The sequence below is a fragment of the Mercenaria mercenaria genome, unplaced genomic scaffold, assembly GCF_021730395.1.
Source record: "Mercenaria mercenaria strain notata unplaced genomic scaffold, MADL_Memer_1 contig_2779, whole genome shotgun sequence".
Classification (NCBI taxonomy): Eukaryota; Metazoa; Mollusca; class Bivalvia; order Venerida; family Veneridae; genus Mercenaria; species Mercenaria mercenaria.
Window position 1 is genome coordinate 48,582 of NW_026460856.1, and position 19,168 is coordinate 67,749.

Sequence of the window (19,168 nt, forward strand, 5' to 3'; positions counted from 1 at the left end):
GTTTTCACAGCTGCATCTGCTTTCTTATTCAGTCTATATCTTTTCAGTACAGTTTTAAAAACATCTTACACTGTACAAGTGTGGCATAACACCCCATACAGTAAAAGACTTATTATGTTATGACGCCGGCGTCCGTCTGTCCGTCCGTATATCCGTGTGTCTGTTCATCCGTTAGCGATTTCGTAGCCGCTCTGTAACTCTTGAACCCCTTGAAGGATTTAAAAGAAACGAAACTTGACACGAATGTTCACCACATCAGCCATGTTTTGGATGGCTCCATTCAAGGTCAAGCTCTCTCTTAGGGATCAAAAGTCATATGACTTTGTATCGTGTCCGCTCTGTAACTCTTGACATGCTCGAAGGATTTTAAAGAAACTTGGTACAAGTGTTCACCACATCGGATGGCTCGCTTTAAGGTCACACTAGGGGTCAAAGGTCGTACCATCGGGCGTATAATGATCCGCACTGCGGTGCTCTCGTTTATCTATAATTATGCATAAATGTACATTATGAAATAGATGTTTAAACTTAAGAAATTTCAAAACTCTTGCACATATTGAAAGATGTAAAAAAGAAACCTTCCTATATAGGGTTTCAAATTCCAATTCTTACGAACGGGAATCCTACGCTACACATTGAGCTAACAAAATAACTTGTAATTTATTCGATGAAATGACTCTTATAAGCATATATTAAGTATATATCAGAATTCATTTATATTCAGCGTCACTGAAAAGTTAACACTCTAATGGCCCTTATATTTTCAAAATCGCATTAGACTATGTTAAAAGCATAACTCGACTACATTTTTGATGCAACTGAGACGTCAATGGTGTAAAGATTTGTAAAATTCGATGAACTCCATTTGAGGCACGTGCAAAATGACCTTTTGAGCAATGTTTACATGTACAAAAATTCTATCGCAAATCATTCATCGCACTTGAAAATTAGCCGACAGACTGAAAGAAATACGTTAAAAACACAGAATATCTTTGCTAAGAATGCTACGTTTAAGGCACGATCAACGCTATCGGGTCATTTGCATGGTTGGCGCCGAACTTTCATGTCGTGAAATTGCACGTCGTATGTGCTGTTCTCACCTGACAGTCATGAAATGGGTTAGGAGACATGATCAGACAGGGTCTATGAGTAATAGACCGCGCACATGCCATTAAAAAGTGACGTCGATATTGTATAAAAAAATAAAGAGTGGTACTTTTCAATGACGCCCAGTATATTTCTTTTTCCCAGATATTTTATTATTTCATTTGAACCCAGAATGGTTTATGTCAAAGGCTTCAAAAACAAAATTATATGGTAAATCTATCCGAATGTTTAGACAGCCATTTCACGAGTGCGGTGTACATGCACTTGTCGGACATTAATGAAACGGACTGTGGTATAATCAATCAGAGATGCATCGAAAATAACTGGGATGGAAAAAATACCTTTCAAGACAAGAAATCTATCAATAAGAGCCACATATTTTAGAAAAAACGTAACAGTTTGCAGTAACACTGAGTAACAGAAACGCACTTTTTCATCCGTTGTATCCTGCTGAAAACAGAGTAGTCTCTCCTTGATATACTAGGCGTACATAATGTACTACCAATGGCGCGACTAGGGTTGTATCGACACCCAGCTTGCATTTTTGTCAGCGAAGGAAAGAGAAAAATAACAGGACTTAGGTCGTGCGGATCTGATCTGGAGAGTTCGGCAATTGATTGCATTATCATAAACATAAACGTGATGTTTTCTACACGTTTTAGAACTTCTTCAGGGTGCAACTTTGAGCTTTTTTTTGCGATAACTGATTGTTCTTGCCATTTCTATTTGTTGTATAGCCACAGCTGAAGTTCGAAAGAATTTGCCCATGTCTCACCCCCTGTGACACGCTCTTTAAACATCTTTTCATCTACATCTAGTTTTTGCAACATGGCACGTTTAATGTATCTTGTCTTTTGGTCAAAAGATGTGGTACCCACCATCTACATACCATCGATAAGTTCAAGTGTTTAGAATTTCATGAACACTTCCTAAAAGCACAGCTATTTAGAAACTGTATATCCAGTGTCTTCTGCTACAATGGCCGCTGCAGAAGCAATATTATGAGAGAATGCTGACGGTAAAGGGGGCCCCACACGAGGTAGATCTTGGACTGACTCTAGATTCTCCCTAATTTAATACTCTTACCCAGCTGTAAACACTTTGGATGGGGAAGAATAACCATAAGCAGATTTAAAGTTTGCAGAATTGGGTTAGGTGGTATATTCAGATAACAACGCATCTTTATGTAGGACTTAATTTCCTTGCTACCTTGAGCGTCCTTGCGTACGTTCAATAATACCAGTATTTGCAAGTGCCGTGTGTTTGAAAGGCTTGTAACTCAGCTAAAACAAAATTAGTTGTCTTAAAGGTTTCAGCGTATATGATTATTAAAAGCCCCTAGAAATTCATGGAAACATCGTGCGTGTACCTGTAGTAGTTTCTACACAAGCGCGTTAGTCTCATATTTTTTGGCATAATGTGCAACCAATCAAGATAATAACAGATTCATTTTAAGTCTATGAGAGGTTATGAAATATGACGTACCACTCCCTTCACGCCCACGAGTACAGACTTCAGCGGAATTTGATTATATAATGCAATGTGATACCAAAGGATAGGAAAATACAAAAACACTATGTCCAAGTGCGGGGAGAACTTTTACAACCGCCACTCCAAGACTTCTATTGTGATAGTAACAAGTGAGTATAAATTTGCCCTACCCCGCTCATCTGACCCCGACAGATTGACGTTCAATATAACTATGGCCTCGTAACCAATTTCAAAAATGCGTTCCTGAGGTTTTTTCTATGTTTAGCACTGGCGGCCTCTAATATAGATCAAGCTGAATTATTTGAATTTGTATGAGGAGAGTTCATACAAGAAAGCTACAATCGAAGTTTGATGAAGGTAAACCGTTCATGAGAAGTTGAAAGTATTAGATCAAAATACTGGAAGATAAATCGCAGTTCTGTAAAGTTATTGGTTTTTTGGCGTGTACAGTACATATAAAGGTTTAAAATTTAACTCACCAGAAAATTTGTAATTTTGGATATTATTTGATAATTTTTACATAAATCAATTGAAACCACTTTTGATACATATAAGTTTTATTTGAAAATTATGGCCAATTCGTGACATAATCGGCATTTAAACCTATACTACTATTTCGAGTGTTTGACACAAGTGGGGATATTATCCATATAAAAAAAATATCTAAATATTTCCTAGGATCGCGATTCGCGTCAAATTTGTTGGACTAAACTCGCGGCTGGTTTGACCACTCTTCCACTGAATTAATTTTGTATTTTTAAATTTGTTTTTAATAAAAACTCCAGTTTATTTATTTATTTATTTATTTATCTATAATTTATTTATTTGCTGCTATATTCATTAATTATTTTGTTGTCAATATTTTTTACTCCAATGAAATTTACTTACTGTATAGTTATTGTTATTGTTTATTAGAAATAAATTTATGAAGTGATACCATTTAGTTATTTGAATGTGTAATGAGAGTAATTCATTTTATTTATTTAATACGTTTATGGAGACTAAGCAGACTTATCTGCAATGATCAGTCGTTAAGTTCCCGTTGTGCACAAGCTTAAGTGCTTCTTTAAATCAATTGGTGAATATTGTCATTATTGGCCAGAAAGACATGACTCGTACGGCTTTGTCTTCGATGAATAACTACAAAATGACGATCTTTCCAGAAAATAAACTTTATTTAAGGTATAGAATAGCTCCATGATTGATACAAAACCATCTCAAAGAAGGGAAATCACTGAATTAATTTTTGAAACGAGATACGTCCGCCATTTTGTTTCTAATGTTAACTGAAAGATGGCCTTGTAATAAAGGAGCCCTCTGAAGGGGAAATCGCTCACGGGATATACGGTTTTATATAACGTACATGTTAACCAATGAAAATCGAAGAAATTCGTTTGCAGTATTATAAAAGATTTTATATCAGCTGTGGTGATCCCTGAAAGGAGTTAAGAAGAATCACTTGAAAAAAATTAACGAGAAAGGTCCAAGCAAAAATGCAACATACCTACCTTTTTTAGCTCTGGCAATCCTTGAAAAAGTAGAACCATCTGAACAAACGTAAGATAACTCCATACAATAATATTTTAGTCCAAGATTGATGGAGAAACAACAAGTGAAACAAAATTATTCAAATATTTCTTCCTGTTGTTGTGCAATAGCTACCCGTTAAGGGGATCAAGCTCAGACTTTTGAACATAACTGAAAAAAGGTTCGTACAAAGATGTTAACAGACCAAGTGCTGTAACGATATAGCAAGAGCTGTGAAAAGAAGCTATTCAAAAATATTTTTCTATTCGTAGCTCTATTAGCATCTTTAAGGGCATAGCAAAACCGTCTGAATAAACTTGCTAGAGGCATGTACAGGACGCCTCGAACCATGTAAGGTGATACACCGAGACGTTTATGGGAAGTTGTTAAAGGTTTTGCTATTTTCGCTCTGGTGGCCGTAGGCGCAAAGCGTTATCAATGCCACCTTATATCAATTGACAATGGTGATCTATAATTTATATATCATTCATTGTTGAATTTTTAAAAAAAATGTATTATCAACGTCGGTTTAATTGCTCGGGAGAGGAAAAATCAACAGAAAATCAAGGTCATGAAAGCTTAGTATCGCTCGCTAGTTTTTCAACTTCATGACAGTTCAATTAATAACATTTCCTAACCCTTCACTTAATATCATATTTTATTTACTGTGCATTTACAAGTTCTGAAATAAATCAATAGACAAAATTAATTAGTTTTAACAAATCTTAAGGTAGTTCCTTTACGCAAAATAAACATCATTGCAAGTACTAGCGCCATGGTGGTCCCAAGTAAGTTGGGCGATTTAATACATATAGACATTCCTAAGTTCTAAATTTTAGTTTGTTTGTTTGTTTTGGGTTTTACGCCGTTTTTCAACAGTGTCTAAATTTTAGTTGTTAGTTGTTTGTACATATATGAACGTAGTGTGATAAGGTATGGAAAAATAGATTCTTATTCAATATCAAATCTTAAACGCATCAAACAAAAGCAAGCACAACAAGAAATATCTTTAAAAATGATGGTCGGCGAATTGTAATAAGGAAAGAAGTTTATGAATTTTTCATCTAACATTCATCTTTCATCTAACATTTTTCAAATTGCAAAACTAAACACCGCATTTTAACAATTTAAATGGTTCTCTTTTAATTTTTCGCAAAGGTTTCGTAGGGTTGCAATTTTGTTTCGTTTATCCTTAGACGAATAATTACTGCAGTAGATTGATGAAGATTCATGAAGCGGTTCATGAGAAGAGGTCATTAAACGTGTTTATATTTTTAGCTAAATTGGTCCCTATCCCCATTTGTAACAAAATAGCAGGAGACCTTACGATATTGTACACATCGAGTTTGATAAAAATCCATTACATTTTAGTGGTTAATGCGAAGAAAGGCATATCTACTTTTAGCTATAGTGGTCCCTAATAGGGCCCAAGTTCCTATATAAATAAATTTGGAAGAGAACCTTATAATGATGCTCCAGACCAAGTATGACAAAGATCCACCAAGCTGTTCATGAGACGCTGTATAAAGGCATTTCTAGTTTTAGCTCTAGCAGCCCCTAAAAGGGGTTAAATGTCCCAGCTGAACAAAGTTGGCTGCGGGCCTAATAAAGATGCTACAAATCAAGTTTGATTAGAATACATGAGAAAAAATCAATTAAAGGATTTTTTTATTTATTATTTTTATTTATTTCTAAAATTGGCCAACTGATCCCGCTTTATCAAATGCATATTCGCTATTCATGAATCTTTGGACAATGACGTCACATCAAAAAAAAATGTGAAGGTCAAGCAAAACATACAATTGTAATTATTTCAATATTTCTGTTTTATAAGCAAAGTTTGACCGTAATTATATCACATAGATAAACTGTATGCAGCGTACCTTCATTTCAGTGTAATGAGATTCAGTCATTATATAGCATATATATAATAAAACAGATTTCAACTGAGTTCAATATTTGCATACCACACTAAAGAAAAATATTCATATATAATAAATCAGTTAAATAATTTATAACAAATATATCAAAGCAAACAAGTACTCATTTTAATATGCAATCTGAATAAGTCAAAAAAGCAAGAAACTTTTTCATATAGAGACGACAATTGTAACAAAGAAAATCTTTTAAAAAGCACTTCTCTACATAAACTACATAAAAGACTCTTATCACACCCTTATTCATGTGATACGCAGACCGTATTCAGCTCTTTCTTTAATTTGATATATGTTGGTATTTGAATAGGTTTTTATCATATTTATTAAACTTACTTATCATTTTGAGATATATCAATATTCTTGCTAAATATACTAAGCCAAAGTTAGCTTTAAAACTGTGAACAGCGTCGTTTAAGATAAACGCTTTGTCTACATTTCACTCAGCGTAGCACAATCAACAGAGTGAAAGAAATTGACACTCTCGTCCAATCAGGCAGCGGGTTGCATAAATCTTCCATTTTGATAAATTATCTATAATGCGTTATCAAGTAGTTTGATTTGCAAACTGAAGTCACGTGGCATAGGTAACGACAACGAATTTAGACGGCGTCGCCGAAAAATGCAATAAGAATAGCTACGTTTCAAGTATACAGCCTCCCAAAAACCTCACAGCAGTGTACAAACGTATGTATGAATTTGTAGACGAAAGACATTCACACAAACATGGCTTAAGCAATAAACAGGCAATAAGGAAAAAAAGTAACACAAGTGCATCACACTGGTACTGTCGGTCGATTATCAGAAAACTCAAAACAGGCAAGTCACAATGTGTCCTTCATTTGTAACATTTATTCTTCGTGTTCAATAGGTTGTATTTCCCCAGCTTATTCATCCTTTAGATGCTTTGAGAAAGCTAACCACTGTTGTTACGCTTTTCTCATTCAAATCGCACGAGTATATTCCTCTCTGTGACAAAAAGGCCATATCGTATATTCCACCTATACTTTTGAACTCTTGTCCAGTTAGTACACGTTCGCTTGCTTGCGAAGGAAGGGCATGAACATCTTTGTGATGGAAGATTAGAAGCAATATCTTCTTATGTACTGAAATCAGATTACACATTTCTATAAGAATCGCCATATAATTCTTCCATGTGAACAACAATGGATGTAAGAAGAACGAAGAAAAAAGTAAAAGATGTAAAGTTTATGGTTTCAGGTACTGCTGAATCATATCAAACCATCATAGTTACACAGAAGGACTTTAAAACAGCCATATCTATGCCGCTTTAGAATTATAGTAAAGAAGAATTTCACTATGAATATATATTTGTTAATTATGTGATATAAATAAGGGTCTTAACGAGGTATTTTTCTGTGCTAAACGACAAGCGAATTTCGTTCATTTTAACTTGTATTCGATTTAGATATATCCGGATATTTACACTGCGGGGAATCACATGATCAAAATAACCTCTAAATCAAAATAAAAATATGAATAATATGGGATACTATTGAAAAATCTTTTGCTGTAAATTTGAAATATAGCCTATCATATGCCAACCTACATGTATCCTAAAACTACATAGATTTCAATCACAATAACTTTTTGATTATCTGGAACACTTCAAGAAACTGATACTTATTATTTTCCTTAGTGTTTGTAATGACAGGATATCTATCATTATTGTCAACTACATGATAATTTAACAATTTTCATTAGTCACATGAATGGCTATGTTAAAATTTCATATCTTATCATGACAGGAAATTTATTCATGTTCTTCAAAATATAACTGTAGTTTAGAGATTATTTTGATCATGTGATTCCCCACATTGATTTAGATTCGGTTGTCACCGTTGGAATAGATTTTTGAGTATCCTTTTAATAGCTCATTAAATTGTTAAAAGATGAATGAATTCATATGTTTTACCAATAATAAAACGCTAAGTTGGTTTTGACGTTAAAAAACGCTAACATACGATATTGACCCAACTATGGCTGTCCTAGTACAGCAGCCTGTCCACTGTAATTTCGGTGACTCCCCCATTACGAAATACCTTGATGGTGTTTGATATTGTCACTTCGAAATATTAAGAGAAAAACATACTTTCAAGAAGAAAGAAGAATAAATATCAATACTGATTAGATAAATAGACATTTACTAGAAATTTTGAAAACAAATGTTCATTGGCCTGGACTTGGTATGTAATAACATTCAATTTGTATTTGTAAATGCCAACAGTGAATTTTGCAGCAAGTAGTACTACTTGTGCACAGGTGACAACGGTAAATCTTCAAGTATAAAATAGTATCCACATGATTTGATCAGATTTAGTGAATAATTGAATATCAAATTGTTTGAATAAAAGTTGCAAGAATGAATAAATGCTGTACATGCAAAAGGTGCATATATAATAAATGAAATAAATAGAAAGCCTTTATATAGTCTGAATTAGCCATGAAATAAAAACTATTTTGATAGTTATTCTGCAATCTAAACCATTATCATAACACCCATGAGCACATTAAAAAGTGAAATTGTACAAATCAGATTCAAGAGAATTAATGAAATATCTTCACTAGAAAGAACCTGTTTTAAGAAAATTTATTTACAGCTTAATCCTTGTATAGCATTGGCAGCGTCTGTACCAAGTCTTGAGGCGCATATGGCAATAAGCAAGGTTGGTAAATCAGGACTGATGTCAGAAGAACTATGGCAAGAAATGAAGTTCAACTCAGTTTTTCCGTCTTCAAGACGCATTTTTAACACTTCCTTCAAATTTTCCTCTACTTCAGAAATGAGACCTCCTCGACGCTGATAGAACAACTGCACTGCAAATAAGCATGTAAAAGGTGTACAAAGATATAGGAATGTCATTATTATTCGGAACCATCATATTTTAAAGTGGGTCAGATCTAAGCGTGAACAACATTTTTCTAATATGAGTAATTCTTGGAAAACACACTGTAACAATCTTTATTATGAACATAGTTTAATAAACAAATGTGTCTCAATAGTGTTTTCGAACTAAAACATTACAAATTAATTACTCAGGATGATATACGTGTTAACGATATACCTTGTAGAACTTTCTTGCACTTAATGTTTTCCAACTCTTCTTTAACTTTTTCATATTCTTTCCTTAAATCGTCTGCTGTTTTTCTTTCTGTTTCTACGTTTTCAGTCAGTTCCACAACTTTGTTTTGAAGGGTTTCTATCTGTTCATCTTTTTCTTCAGTCCTCTCAACTAACGTTTCTTTTTCGGCTTTCCACTCATCTAAATATTTCGATTTCAAGTTATCTATATCCGTTTGAAGACTGCTTATTGAGTTTCTCAGCTTTTCGTTTTCTTCGTCTTTCTGTTCATTTAAGTCATTTAGATTTTTATTTTCGGAAAGTATTTCCTTTTTCTCTTTTACAAAGTCAGTTTCTTTTCTTTTAGAAATTTCCAATAGTTGCTTCAACGCTCTCTGGTTTTCTTTCAACTCTTTTATTTCATTTTCCTGGGTCTGTCGAAAGTCATTAATAAAGAATGTCTTGAAAGAAGGTTCTTCTTTATATTTGTCAAGTTGTAAATCTACAACGGTCAAGGCACTGTGCTTTTTAGCAGTATCATTGATAAATCGTAAAAGTTGAAGAAGCTTCTGAAGACTTTTACTTTTCTCGTGTAAACATGACTCCTGTTTCAATAGAAGTAGTGTATTGTTATACCAAGCAATGAAATAACCTGTTTCAACTGATTTATCATAGCATTGGTTGTAATATTAGAAGGCAAGGAGAGAAAGACATCATAAGAATATATACTTGGCATCACTGAAAAGTTACCACCCTAATGGCCCTTATATTTTAAAAATCGCACTGGACTGTGTTAAATACATAACACGACTGCATTTTTGACGCAGCTGAGACGTCACTGGTTTAAAGATTTGTCAAATTCGATTAACTCCATTTGAGGCACGTGCTGCACGTGCAAAATGACTTTTTCCAGCACTGTCGACATGTACAAATTTTCTATCGCAAATCATTCATCGCACTTGAAAGTTAGTCGACAGACTAAAAGGAATACGTTAAAAAAAACAGAATATCCTTGCTAACAATGCCACGTTTAAGGCACGATCAACGCCATCAGGCCATTGGCATGGTTGACGCCGAACTTTCATGTCACGAAATTGCACATCGTATGTGCTGTTCTCACCTGACAGTCAGGAAATGGGTTAGAAGACATGATCAGACAGGGTCTATGAGTAATAGAGCGCGCACAGGCCATGAAAAAGTGACGTCGATATTGTATAAAATAGTAAAGAGGTATTTATTAGGTGGTAACTTTTCAGTGACGCTGAGTATATATTCAGCACATGTACTAACCAAAATATTTTTATTAAAAAAAAGGAAAGAAAAAGAAAACACTTCAAATTAGACTGAATAACAACTTGACACCTAGACTACGCTTATGACCATTTCAGTTTATTATGCATGCGCAGTAAACAGCTGGCGTCAGAATTGCTGCTGAACAGTGTGATTTGTCACAGTCGCATCACATAGAGGTCACATGAAATAAATGAAAAGTTCTTTTATAATCATCGCCCACTTATTAGTTGCAATAAATGAATGATTCTATGTAACAGTTTCATACAAATTTAGGTAAGAAGTGTAAACGGTTGTACATCCATGTCTTTTGTAAATTGTATAGACCACAGTTTTAAGTAATAAGAGAAAAGTGCCTTACCTCTATACAAACTAAAACGTCCTTTGTTAGTCGTTTTCTATTAGTTCCATTGAGCAAAACTGCTTCTGATGGGGTAAATTTGTCGTCTGCAATAATGATATACACCTTTCTTAAAATAAACAAACAAAAGGGCCAAGATGGCCCTGGGTCACTCACCTGTGTAACATACCATAACAGTGTAAACATGTTTTACATAGTGATTACATGGAAACAAATATTCTGACAATTTTCAGAAAGATTGGACCAAAAAAACCGGAATCTGGAGTGTAAACAAGCATTTTCTTTGATCTGACCTAGTGGCTTAGTTTTTCAACCTACATGACCCAGATACGAACTTGACCAATACTTTATGATGACAAACATTCTGGCCAAAATTTATGAAGACAGAATAAAACTGTGCCCCCTAGGGTGTTAACTAGCTTATTCTTTAATCTGACCTAGTAACCTAGTTGTTGACCCAACATGACCCAGATAAAAATTCATACGATATTTGATGCAGACAAACATTCTGACCAAGTTTCATGCACATCAAATGAACAAGAGTGTTAACAAACTTTTCCTTTACTTTGACTGTGTGACCTACTTTCTGACCCCGTATGACTCAGTTTAAAACTTGGACTAAGAACCATCAAGATAAACATTCTGACCAAAATTCATGAAGATAGGGTCATAAATGGGCCCTCTAGGTTGTTTACAAGCGTTTCCTTTTATTTGACCTGATGACCTAGTTTTTGACCCGACATGACCTAGTTTCGATCCAGGCCTAGAGATCATCAAGTTAATTATTCTGTGCATGTTTGTATAAAATCAAAGCACAAATGAAACCTCTATATGGCTGAAAAGGCCAAAATAGAATTTTTTTTATGGAATCTAGTCGGTTTTCAAAAAGAACCGAGATCAAATTGTGACTTAAGTTGCGTGTATATGTGGTCAAAATCAAATATAAAATGTCACTTCTATCATGTTCACAGGGTAAAAATTACCAAATTTTGGCTCTTTTAGGGGTTAATCAGGGGTCGTAACTCCGGAACGAAAGATTAGATCTGACAGATTCATCATGGAATCCAAGGTTTATTGTTGTTGAAGACATTTTGCAAGTTTGTATCAAATTAAACCATATATGAAGTCTTAATATGGCTGCAAAAGCCAAAATAGCAAATTTTGGACCTTTAAGGGGCCATAACTCTGGAACCCTTGACCGGATCTGGCCAGTTTTCAAAAGGAACCGAGATATTATGCCAAAACAATTTGTGTGCAGGTTTGAGTTAAATTGATTGCAAAATATTGTCGTGTTCACAAGCCAAAAATAGCAAATTATGGACTTTTAAGGGGCCAAAACTCTGGAACCGATGACGGGATCTCGCCAGTTTTTAAAAGGAACCAAGATATTATGCCAATACAAGTTTTGTATAAGTTTGATTAAATTTGATTGCAAAATAATGTCTCTATCGTGTTCACAAGACAAATTTAGCATATTTTGGCCCTTTAAGGGGGCATAACTCTGGGACCCATGATGGGATCTCGCTAGTTTTCGAACGAAACCGAGATATTATGCCAATACAAGCTGTGAGCAAGTTTAATTAAAGTTGATTGCAAAATGTTGTCTCTATCGTGTTCACAAGCCAAGATAGCAAAATTCGGCCCTTCAAGGGGCCATAACTCCGGAACCTAAGTTTGATTTAAGTTGATTGCAAGTTGTTGTCTCTATCGTGTTCACAAGCCAAAAATAGCAAATTTTTGCCATTTAAGGGGCCATAACTCCGGAACCCAGGAAGGGATCTAGCCAGTTTTCGAAAGAAACCGAGATATTATGCCCTTACAAGTTGTGTGCAAGTTTAATTAATTAAAAAGTTGATTTCAAAATGTTGTCTCTATTGTGTTCATAAGAAAAAATTGGCAAATTTTGGCCCTTTAAGGGACCATAACTCTGGAACCCAAGAAGAGATCTAGCCAGTTTTTGAAAGGATCCGAGATAATATGCCCATACAAGTTGTGTGCATGCTTGATTAAAATCAAATACAAAATGTGGTCTCTATCGTGTTCACAAGGAAATTGTGGACGGACGGACGGACGGATGAAGGACGAAGGGCGAAAGGACACTGTATCTTTAAATGCAACAATTTCACTACTTTTAAAAAAACATTTACCCAACAATATGATATATAGGTCCCTGGTAAGAAAGAGGAGGTGGAAAGGAACCATTTACACAAACGTACGAGGATGCTTTTGACCAAGTTCAGGGAACATTCATCAATTATTTGATGTGAAAATGCTTTTAAAAAGTTGTGTTTATGAAGCTCTATCCGTCCCTAAGTGCAGTCAAGCAAACCCGCTTAAAGACCTGGAAAGATCTAACTAATAATGCTACAGGCCAAGTTTGGTAAAGATTCATCATGCCAGTCATTATAAGAAGAAGACATGTGTCTTTTGTTTTTATCTATTTGTAACTCTGGTAGCCTTTTAAAGAGCCAAATGAATCCATTTGAAAACATGTTAAAGAGGGTCTTAAAAACGATACAGATCAAGTTTGGTGAAGATCAATAAACTAATTGTTTAAAGGGGTTTATCTCCATAAACAACCCGGCAGGACCATCTGAACAAACTCGAGGCCGGTCTATCAGTTTGGTGAAGATCCATAATGCGATTCATGAGAAGAAAAGGACATTTAAAGGACGTTCCTTCTATTCTTACACATTGTGGCCCCTAATGGACTCCAATCCAAACTTTTGCGCAAAACTGGTTGAATTCTATGCAAGTATGCTACAAACCAAGTTTACAGAAGATCCATTAAGTATTTCATGAGAAGGTATGAATCTAAACTCTAGTTGTCCCTATATTAGGCCAGGTAAAGCCATAGGATTAAAACTGAAAGAAGTCTGTTCAAGTATGCCACAGCCTAATTTTAGTGGACCTAAATAACTGGTTAGATCTTTTCACAGATTTTATTAAAAGTCACAATAGCAGTCTTTAAGTGCAATCTGGCGGCTGTAAAAACTTTCCCCTCACCTGGACTCAGTGTTGTTATATTTTCTTGCCCTTTGAAAATATTGAAAGCATTCATATTTTTTCCATGATAGAATTCCGCTTAAGCGTGAGGGTTTATACTTATTTCATTATCTCTCATGAAGAAACTCAATCAGACCGAGTAGACTGGTTTCATTCTATGCTTCCAATGGATCTTTTCACAGATTTTATAATTTTCTAAGATTTGCTTTTTTTCGCGCTTGCGGCTCCTCAAACTATATTAACAAACTCGAGAATGGTCCTTACAGTGATGCTACTGACTAGGCTTGGTGAAAATTCACCAAGAGATTTATGAGAAAATAGTTCTATATTTAGCTCCAGCAGCTCCTAAAAGGCGTGAGATGAAAACATTTGAGAAAATTCAAAAGAGGCTATGCCTAAATGTCACAGACTACATTTGGTTTTAATCTAACCAGTATACTCAGTGGGGAAGATATTTAAGTAAAAATGATGACACAGAATGCTAGACCTTAATCCACCTACACTTATAGCTAGCCCTGAACAGCGTTCAAGTCAGCTAACAACAGGAAAAGTCATTTTTCAAAAAACAGAGACACCAATTAGCAAATACTTTGAAAACCTGAATTCTCTATTATATGCCTCTGGATCTCTTACTGAAACATATGTTTGTTTTTTGTTTTGTTTTTTCAAATATGCTATGATAATTAAACTATGCGTTTTTAGATATAAACATGATGCACAACATGTTGGTAACTTTCAACTGATACCAGAAGACATATTTTCAGACAAAGTATCTGTATTGATAGTTTATACCGGTAACATAACGGAAAACATAAAACTCAGATAGTCCTATTTTAAGCATGCAAGCTTTTTTCAACCTCACAAATAGGGACTCTTCCTGAAACGACAACTCTATGGGTAATAAAATACAATTCTGTTTATAATGAGTTCCAACAAAACATTTTCTATCACGCTCATAAGAAAGTGACTTTGTTAAATTGTTGTTAAATACTGTTCTTGTTTCTCAATGTTAGATACTAGTATACATTTCTTTCCAAACTCCCATTTATATATTTCAATCGGGTTTTGAACGAATAGTTTAAGAACATGGCGCTATATTGCTTACAGATAGACAAACTACGTATGTAAACTTTACCTGTTAATGTTATTGACTGATAATCAGTTATCAAACGTAGAGTTGCTGTCAACTGATCAAAAACTTTAAAAAAGCCAATCATTGACTCGTCTAACTCATGAACCTTTTCCTTGAAATACAAAAAATAAAATAAAAGGTTGATAGTAGTAATCAGTGATGACTGCTGCTTAAAGCAATAAAGTTTGCAAAACAATGAAGGTTTGAGGTTTTACTTCTCTCTACTAATAACGTATTTAAAGGTTTTTCGTATCTCACTGAATTTACTTTTCATACAGTTATCTAAACATTACTGCTTGCCAACAACTAGAGTGTAGCATGAAAGTCATAATGTCATACTGACTAATACACTACTATCGTAATAGGCGCAATGATCATATTTGACAGGATTGAAATAAAAGGTAATTTCGTGTAATATTATAAAATCTTGGTTCCGTCTTCGTAGTCATACGCTTAATGAATACTTCCGATTATTATCAAAAGAATAATAGTTCTTTACAATAAAACACATATTTTCTATATAATACAGTGATAGCATTTAGGGTGCTTTAAATATAACATGTTTTCAATGTTGCAGATGATTAATAGTTAAACATATACACAGGTCATGTAGTTCAATACTTCTCTTCGTAAAACTATTTATCTGCATCAGGCAAAAGATAATATTCAGTACCCGTCAATATCTTATAATTTATCCATTCCAAATTATAGCGCACAATGCATTTAGTCACCTTACCAGACATTCGTTTAAAAGTTGTCTTATTAAAGTTTCATCTATTCGTGTTTTACCGCTCCTTGAAGAGCTACCACCCATGGTAACTGCAAATTCGCCAAGTGATACTATTATCTGCACTGAAACAAAAAGAAACAGCTAATTATACTTAATAAAACAGCTAACCCAACGTTTGCAAAAAAATAATATGTTCAAAATTACAGCAAGTACATTCAAGCTTTGAACAATATATCGTTGATTTTTTTTTTTTAAATCAAGACAATATAAAAATGAAATAATATAAATTTCTTCAGTTTACGACTTAAACCCATGTTTGAAGTCACAAAATAACCCCCTGAAATCTTTAGAGTTAGCTAGTGATAAAAATTATAAAGAAAGAAAATGACCACAAAAACTAGATAATTCCGTAATCGTACCAAAATATCATTTGATACTTGTGAGGTTTCCATTCCATTTCCAAGGACACAATCAAATTCTACACATCTGTATTCTTATGTAAAATGAGAAAAACTAACACCTTTGTGTAATTCAATATTCTTGAAATGACAGAATGTAGATATAAGTGTATGCTTTATAAAAAAATACATAAAGTGATTTTCAAGATATTTGCAAAATAGCAATTAGTGTGTTAAGTGTTTAACCCGTAATTAGACAGTACTTAAATTAATAAAACAAGGCCCAAATTGGCCTAAGTCGCTCACCTGAAGTAAACCATAATCATGTGACTTTGTTTCTAATTAGGTTTGGTTAAACCCTTTAAGTTGTTCCTTAAAACAAAAGTTAAAGTGTTTTTTTTCTATATTGTGTTGTCACGCAACAAAAACGCATAACCATGAGAAAAAATCATTTAAAGATATTTCTATTTTATCTCTAGTGGTCCATAAAATGCCCTCATTTGAACAACTTATCATGATGTTACAGACCAAGTTTGATGAAGATCCATCAAGGGGTTGATGAGAAGAAGCACTTTACGGGAATTTTCTATTTTAAAAGGGGCAATGTACCCCTAATTGAACAAACACAGTAAAGGACCTTATAATGATGCTCCAGACAAGGTTTGATGAAGACCCATTCAGCATTTCATGAGAAGATGTTATTTAAATGTATTTCTATTTTTAACTCTAGCAGCCCTTAAAAGCGGGCAATTGTCTCCATTTTGAACACATTTGTTAAAAAGACCTGGTAATAAAGGTCGATGAGTAGTTTATGAGTAGAAGTCATTTAAAGGCATTTCTCTTTTAACCTCCAGCGGCTACTAAATGGGACCGAGCACCCCCACCACCCGCCCTCTATTGAACAGTTTTGAAGAGGACCTTATAATGATACTACAGACGGGAAGTAGTCGTGAACAGGTATTTTTACTTTTAGCTCTAGCTGCTCCTAAAAGGGACCAACTGCCCTGGTGCCTCCTAGACTAGCTTCCGTCTCTATGTTTGTTCTTATCTACATATATATAAGTTTATTCATTAAGAGGGAAGTAACTCCAGCAGGCTGTTTATACATTGACATTTTTATTGCCCCTGGTTCCGAACATAGGTATGGTTCAGCCATTAAATAAAATGTGCTATTTTAGAGGCTTAAGCTTTTCTTATTTTGCTTGTATTTATATAAAAAATAACCATGCAGCCAGGGAGCCAGGCTATGCCCCCTCCCTCCACCCCCAATTTAATAACTTTTAGGGAGGACTTTATAATGATCCTACATACCACGTTTGATGAAATTAATCTAGCTTTTCATAAGAAGCCATTTAAGGGTATTTCTAATTTTAGTCAAAGTGTCCCAATGTGAAAAAAGGTTGATAGAGGATCTTACAATGATGCTACAGGCCAAGTTTGATGAAGACCCATCAAGCGGTTCATGAGAAGAAGTTCTTTAAAGTTTTTTCTTCTATTTTTAGCTCTGACGGCCCCTAGAAGGGACCGAGGTGAACCGTTTGATTAAAACTTGATAGAAGTCTATGGCAAGATGCTGACCAAGTTTGGTGTAATTTTGACCCGTAGTTTTAGAGGACAAGATGTTTTAGAATAAATGTTGACGCAGGACGCAAGATCATCCTGATCAAAGTTCAGAAAAGCTAAAAACTAACTTGAATATTGTCCTTAGTCTTCGAAAGTCTATAGATGAACATATTTACGGGTAAATAGAGTAAAGATAGCATTTATTATATCAATTTTCTTATTTGTCCAGCCACCGTTCAAAGTAAGTCTTTCTTTAGATTTCTATATAGCATAAGTAAGGATAGCCTGACCCCGGCCCCGGTATATATATTCAGTTTTCTAATATCCCATAGCTTCAAATTTAAATAAAACAAATTCAGAACTCAAATTGCAATCAGTATAATCATTAGCTGTATGGACAGATAAAGTTGTAAAAAGGTCGAGTCATAAGTTTAAAGTTCCCAGTGGCATATGATATGAAGCAATACCACGACGGCTGTTCAAAAGATGATGGAGGAAATCAAATTCTCATTATAGTAATTAGACAAAATGAATAAGGGTATTTACATACAGCAATTTTGAATAAGGGTATTTACATACAACATACAGCAATTTTGAATAAGGGTATTTACATACAGCAATTTTGAATAAGGGTATTTACATACAGCAATTTTGAATAAGGGTATTTACACACAGCAATTTTGAATAAGGGTATTTACATACAGCAATTTTGAATAAGGGTATTTACATACAGCAATTTTGAATAAGGGTATTTACATACAGCAATTTTGAATAAGGGTATTTACACACAGCAATTTTGAATAAGGGTATTTACATACAGCTCCAGTTTTAAATCTTTTATTTCATATCATTCTAGTTCAAAGTCAACGATTGTACCTTTTGACATAAGATATAGCCTGGTTACATTATATTCACCCTAGTTACTTGAAATTAGAATACTGTTAGCAGAAAAATACTGTTTCCGTGGCCTAGAAGCATCTGGTGATAATTCTAAATTGGGATATGACTCACAGTACAAATTATTGTGATGTATGTATAGGTTTAACACGGTTTTTTTTTTTTTTTTTTTTTTTTTTTTTTTTTTACTTTTCTTGCAGTAATTCAACACATAAAGAAAACAGTTTGTCATTTCGAAAACGCCAGTTATTTAGTTGTTTTTAATTACCTCAGACTTATAGAATAACAGGACTTAGCATATAAATGGTGATGTACCATTATAGTCTACTCATTTATTCTTGTCATTATTGAAAAAAAAAATATTAGCATAAGAAGCATATAGAGTGCATTTTCTGTAATCTGGAAACGAAAGTGAAAACATATATCATTTCTTATATAATTGTACACTTTGCTATTAATAACAAAATAAAACTTGTTAATGAAATGTTTATAGCAATTTATGGGTTAAGAGTAAAGATATGAGATTATGATACGTATATGTTATAAAGTAATTAAAGTACGTACCTAGTCCCTTCCTTATTTTCCTGGGAATTTCGCACTTTCGACTTAAAATAAGATTTTCCTACTTTCAGTTTCTTTTTGTATTCGTG

At 34.1% G+C, this 19,168-nt stretch overlaps 1 protein-coding gene across 3 annotated transcripts; it reads right to left on the bottom strand.

Annotated features, from left to right (window-relative positions):
- Positions 1-4,769: 4,769 nt before the first annotated feature.
- LOC123566549 (interaptin-like) lies at positions 4,770-19,168 on the bottom strand. 3 transcript variants are annotated; one of them, XM_053533443.1, is made up of 7 exons: positions 19,083-19,168; positions 15,667-15,782; positions 14,934-15,042; positions 10,793-10,878; positions 9,146-9,425; positions 8,679-8,897; positions 4,770-7,165 (listed from the first exon to the last, which is right to left on the bottom strand). In XM_053533443.1, exons 2-7 carry the CDS (start codon positions 15,742-15,744, stop codon positions 6,951-6,953), a joined length of 987 nt encoding a protein of 328 aa, XP_053389418.1. In that variant the 5' UTR covers positions 15,745-15,782; positions 19,083-19,168; the 3' UTR covers positions 4,770-6,950. The 3 variants fall into 3 exon arrangements, with proteins under 3 accessions (XP_053389418.1, XP_053389416.1, XP_053389417.1); XM_053533441.1 differs by having other exon boundaries at positions 9,146-9,746; XM_053533442.1 differs by having other exon boundaries at positions 9,146-9,746; positions 15,662-15,782; positions 19,083-19,097.

What these genes read in the sequence shown, in the direction of transcription:
- LOC123566549 (XM_053533441.1), bottom strand. Translation starts at nt 15,744, where the DNA reads ATGGGTGGTAGCTCTTCAAGGAGCGGTAAAACACGAATAGATGAAACT. An exon ending in AACTTTTAAACGAATGTCTG is followed by an intron (nt 15,043 to 15,666) that starts GTAAGGTGACTA and finishes TTGTATTTCAAG; the next exon opens with GAAAAGGTTCATGAGTTAGA. An exon ending in TCAGTCAATAACATTAACAG is followed by an intron (nt 10,879 to 14,933) that starts GTAAAGTTTACA and finishes TCATTATTGCAG; the next exon opens with ACGACAAATTTACCCCATCA.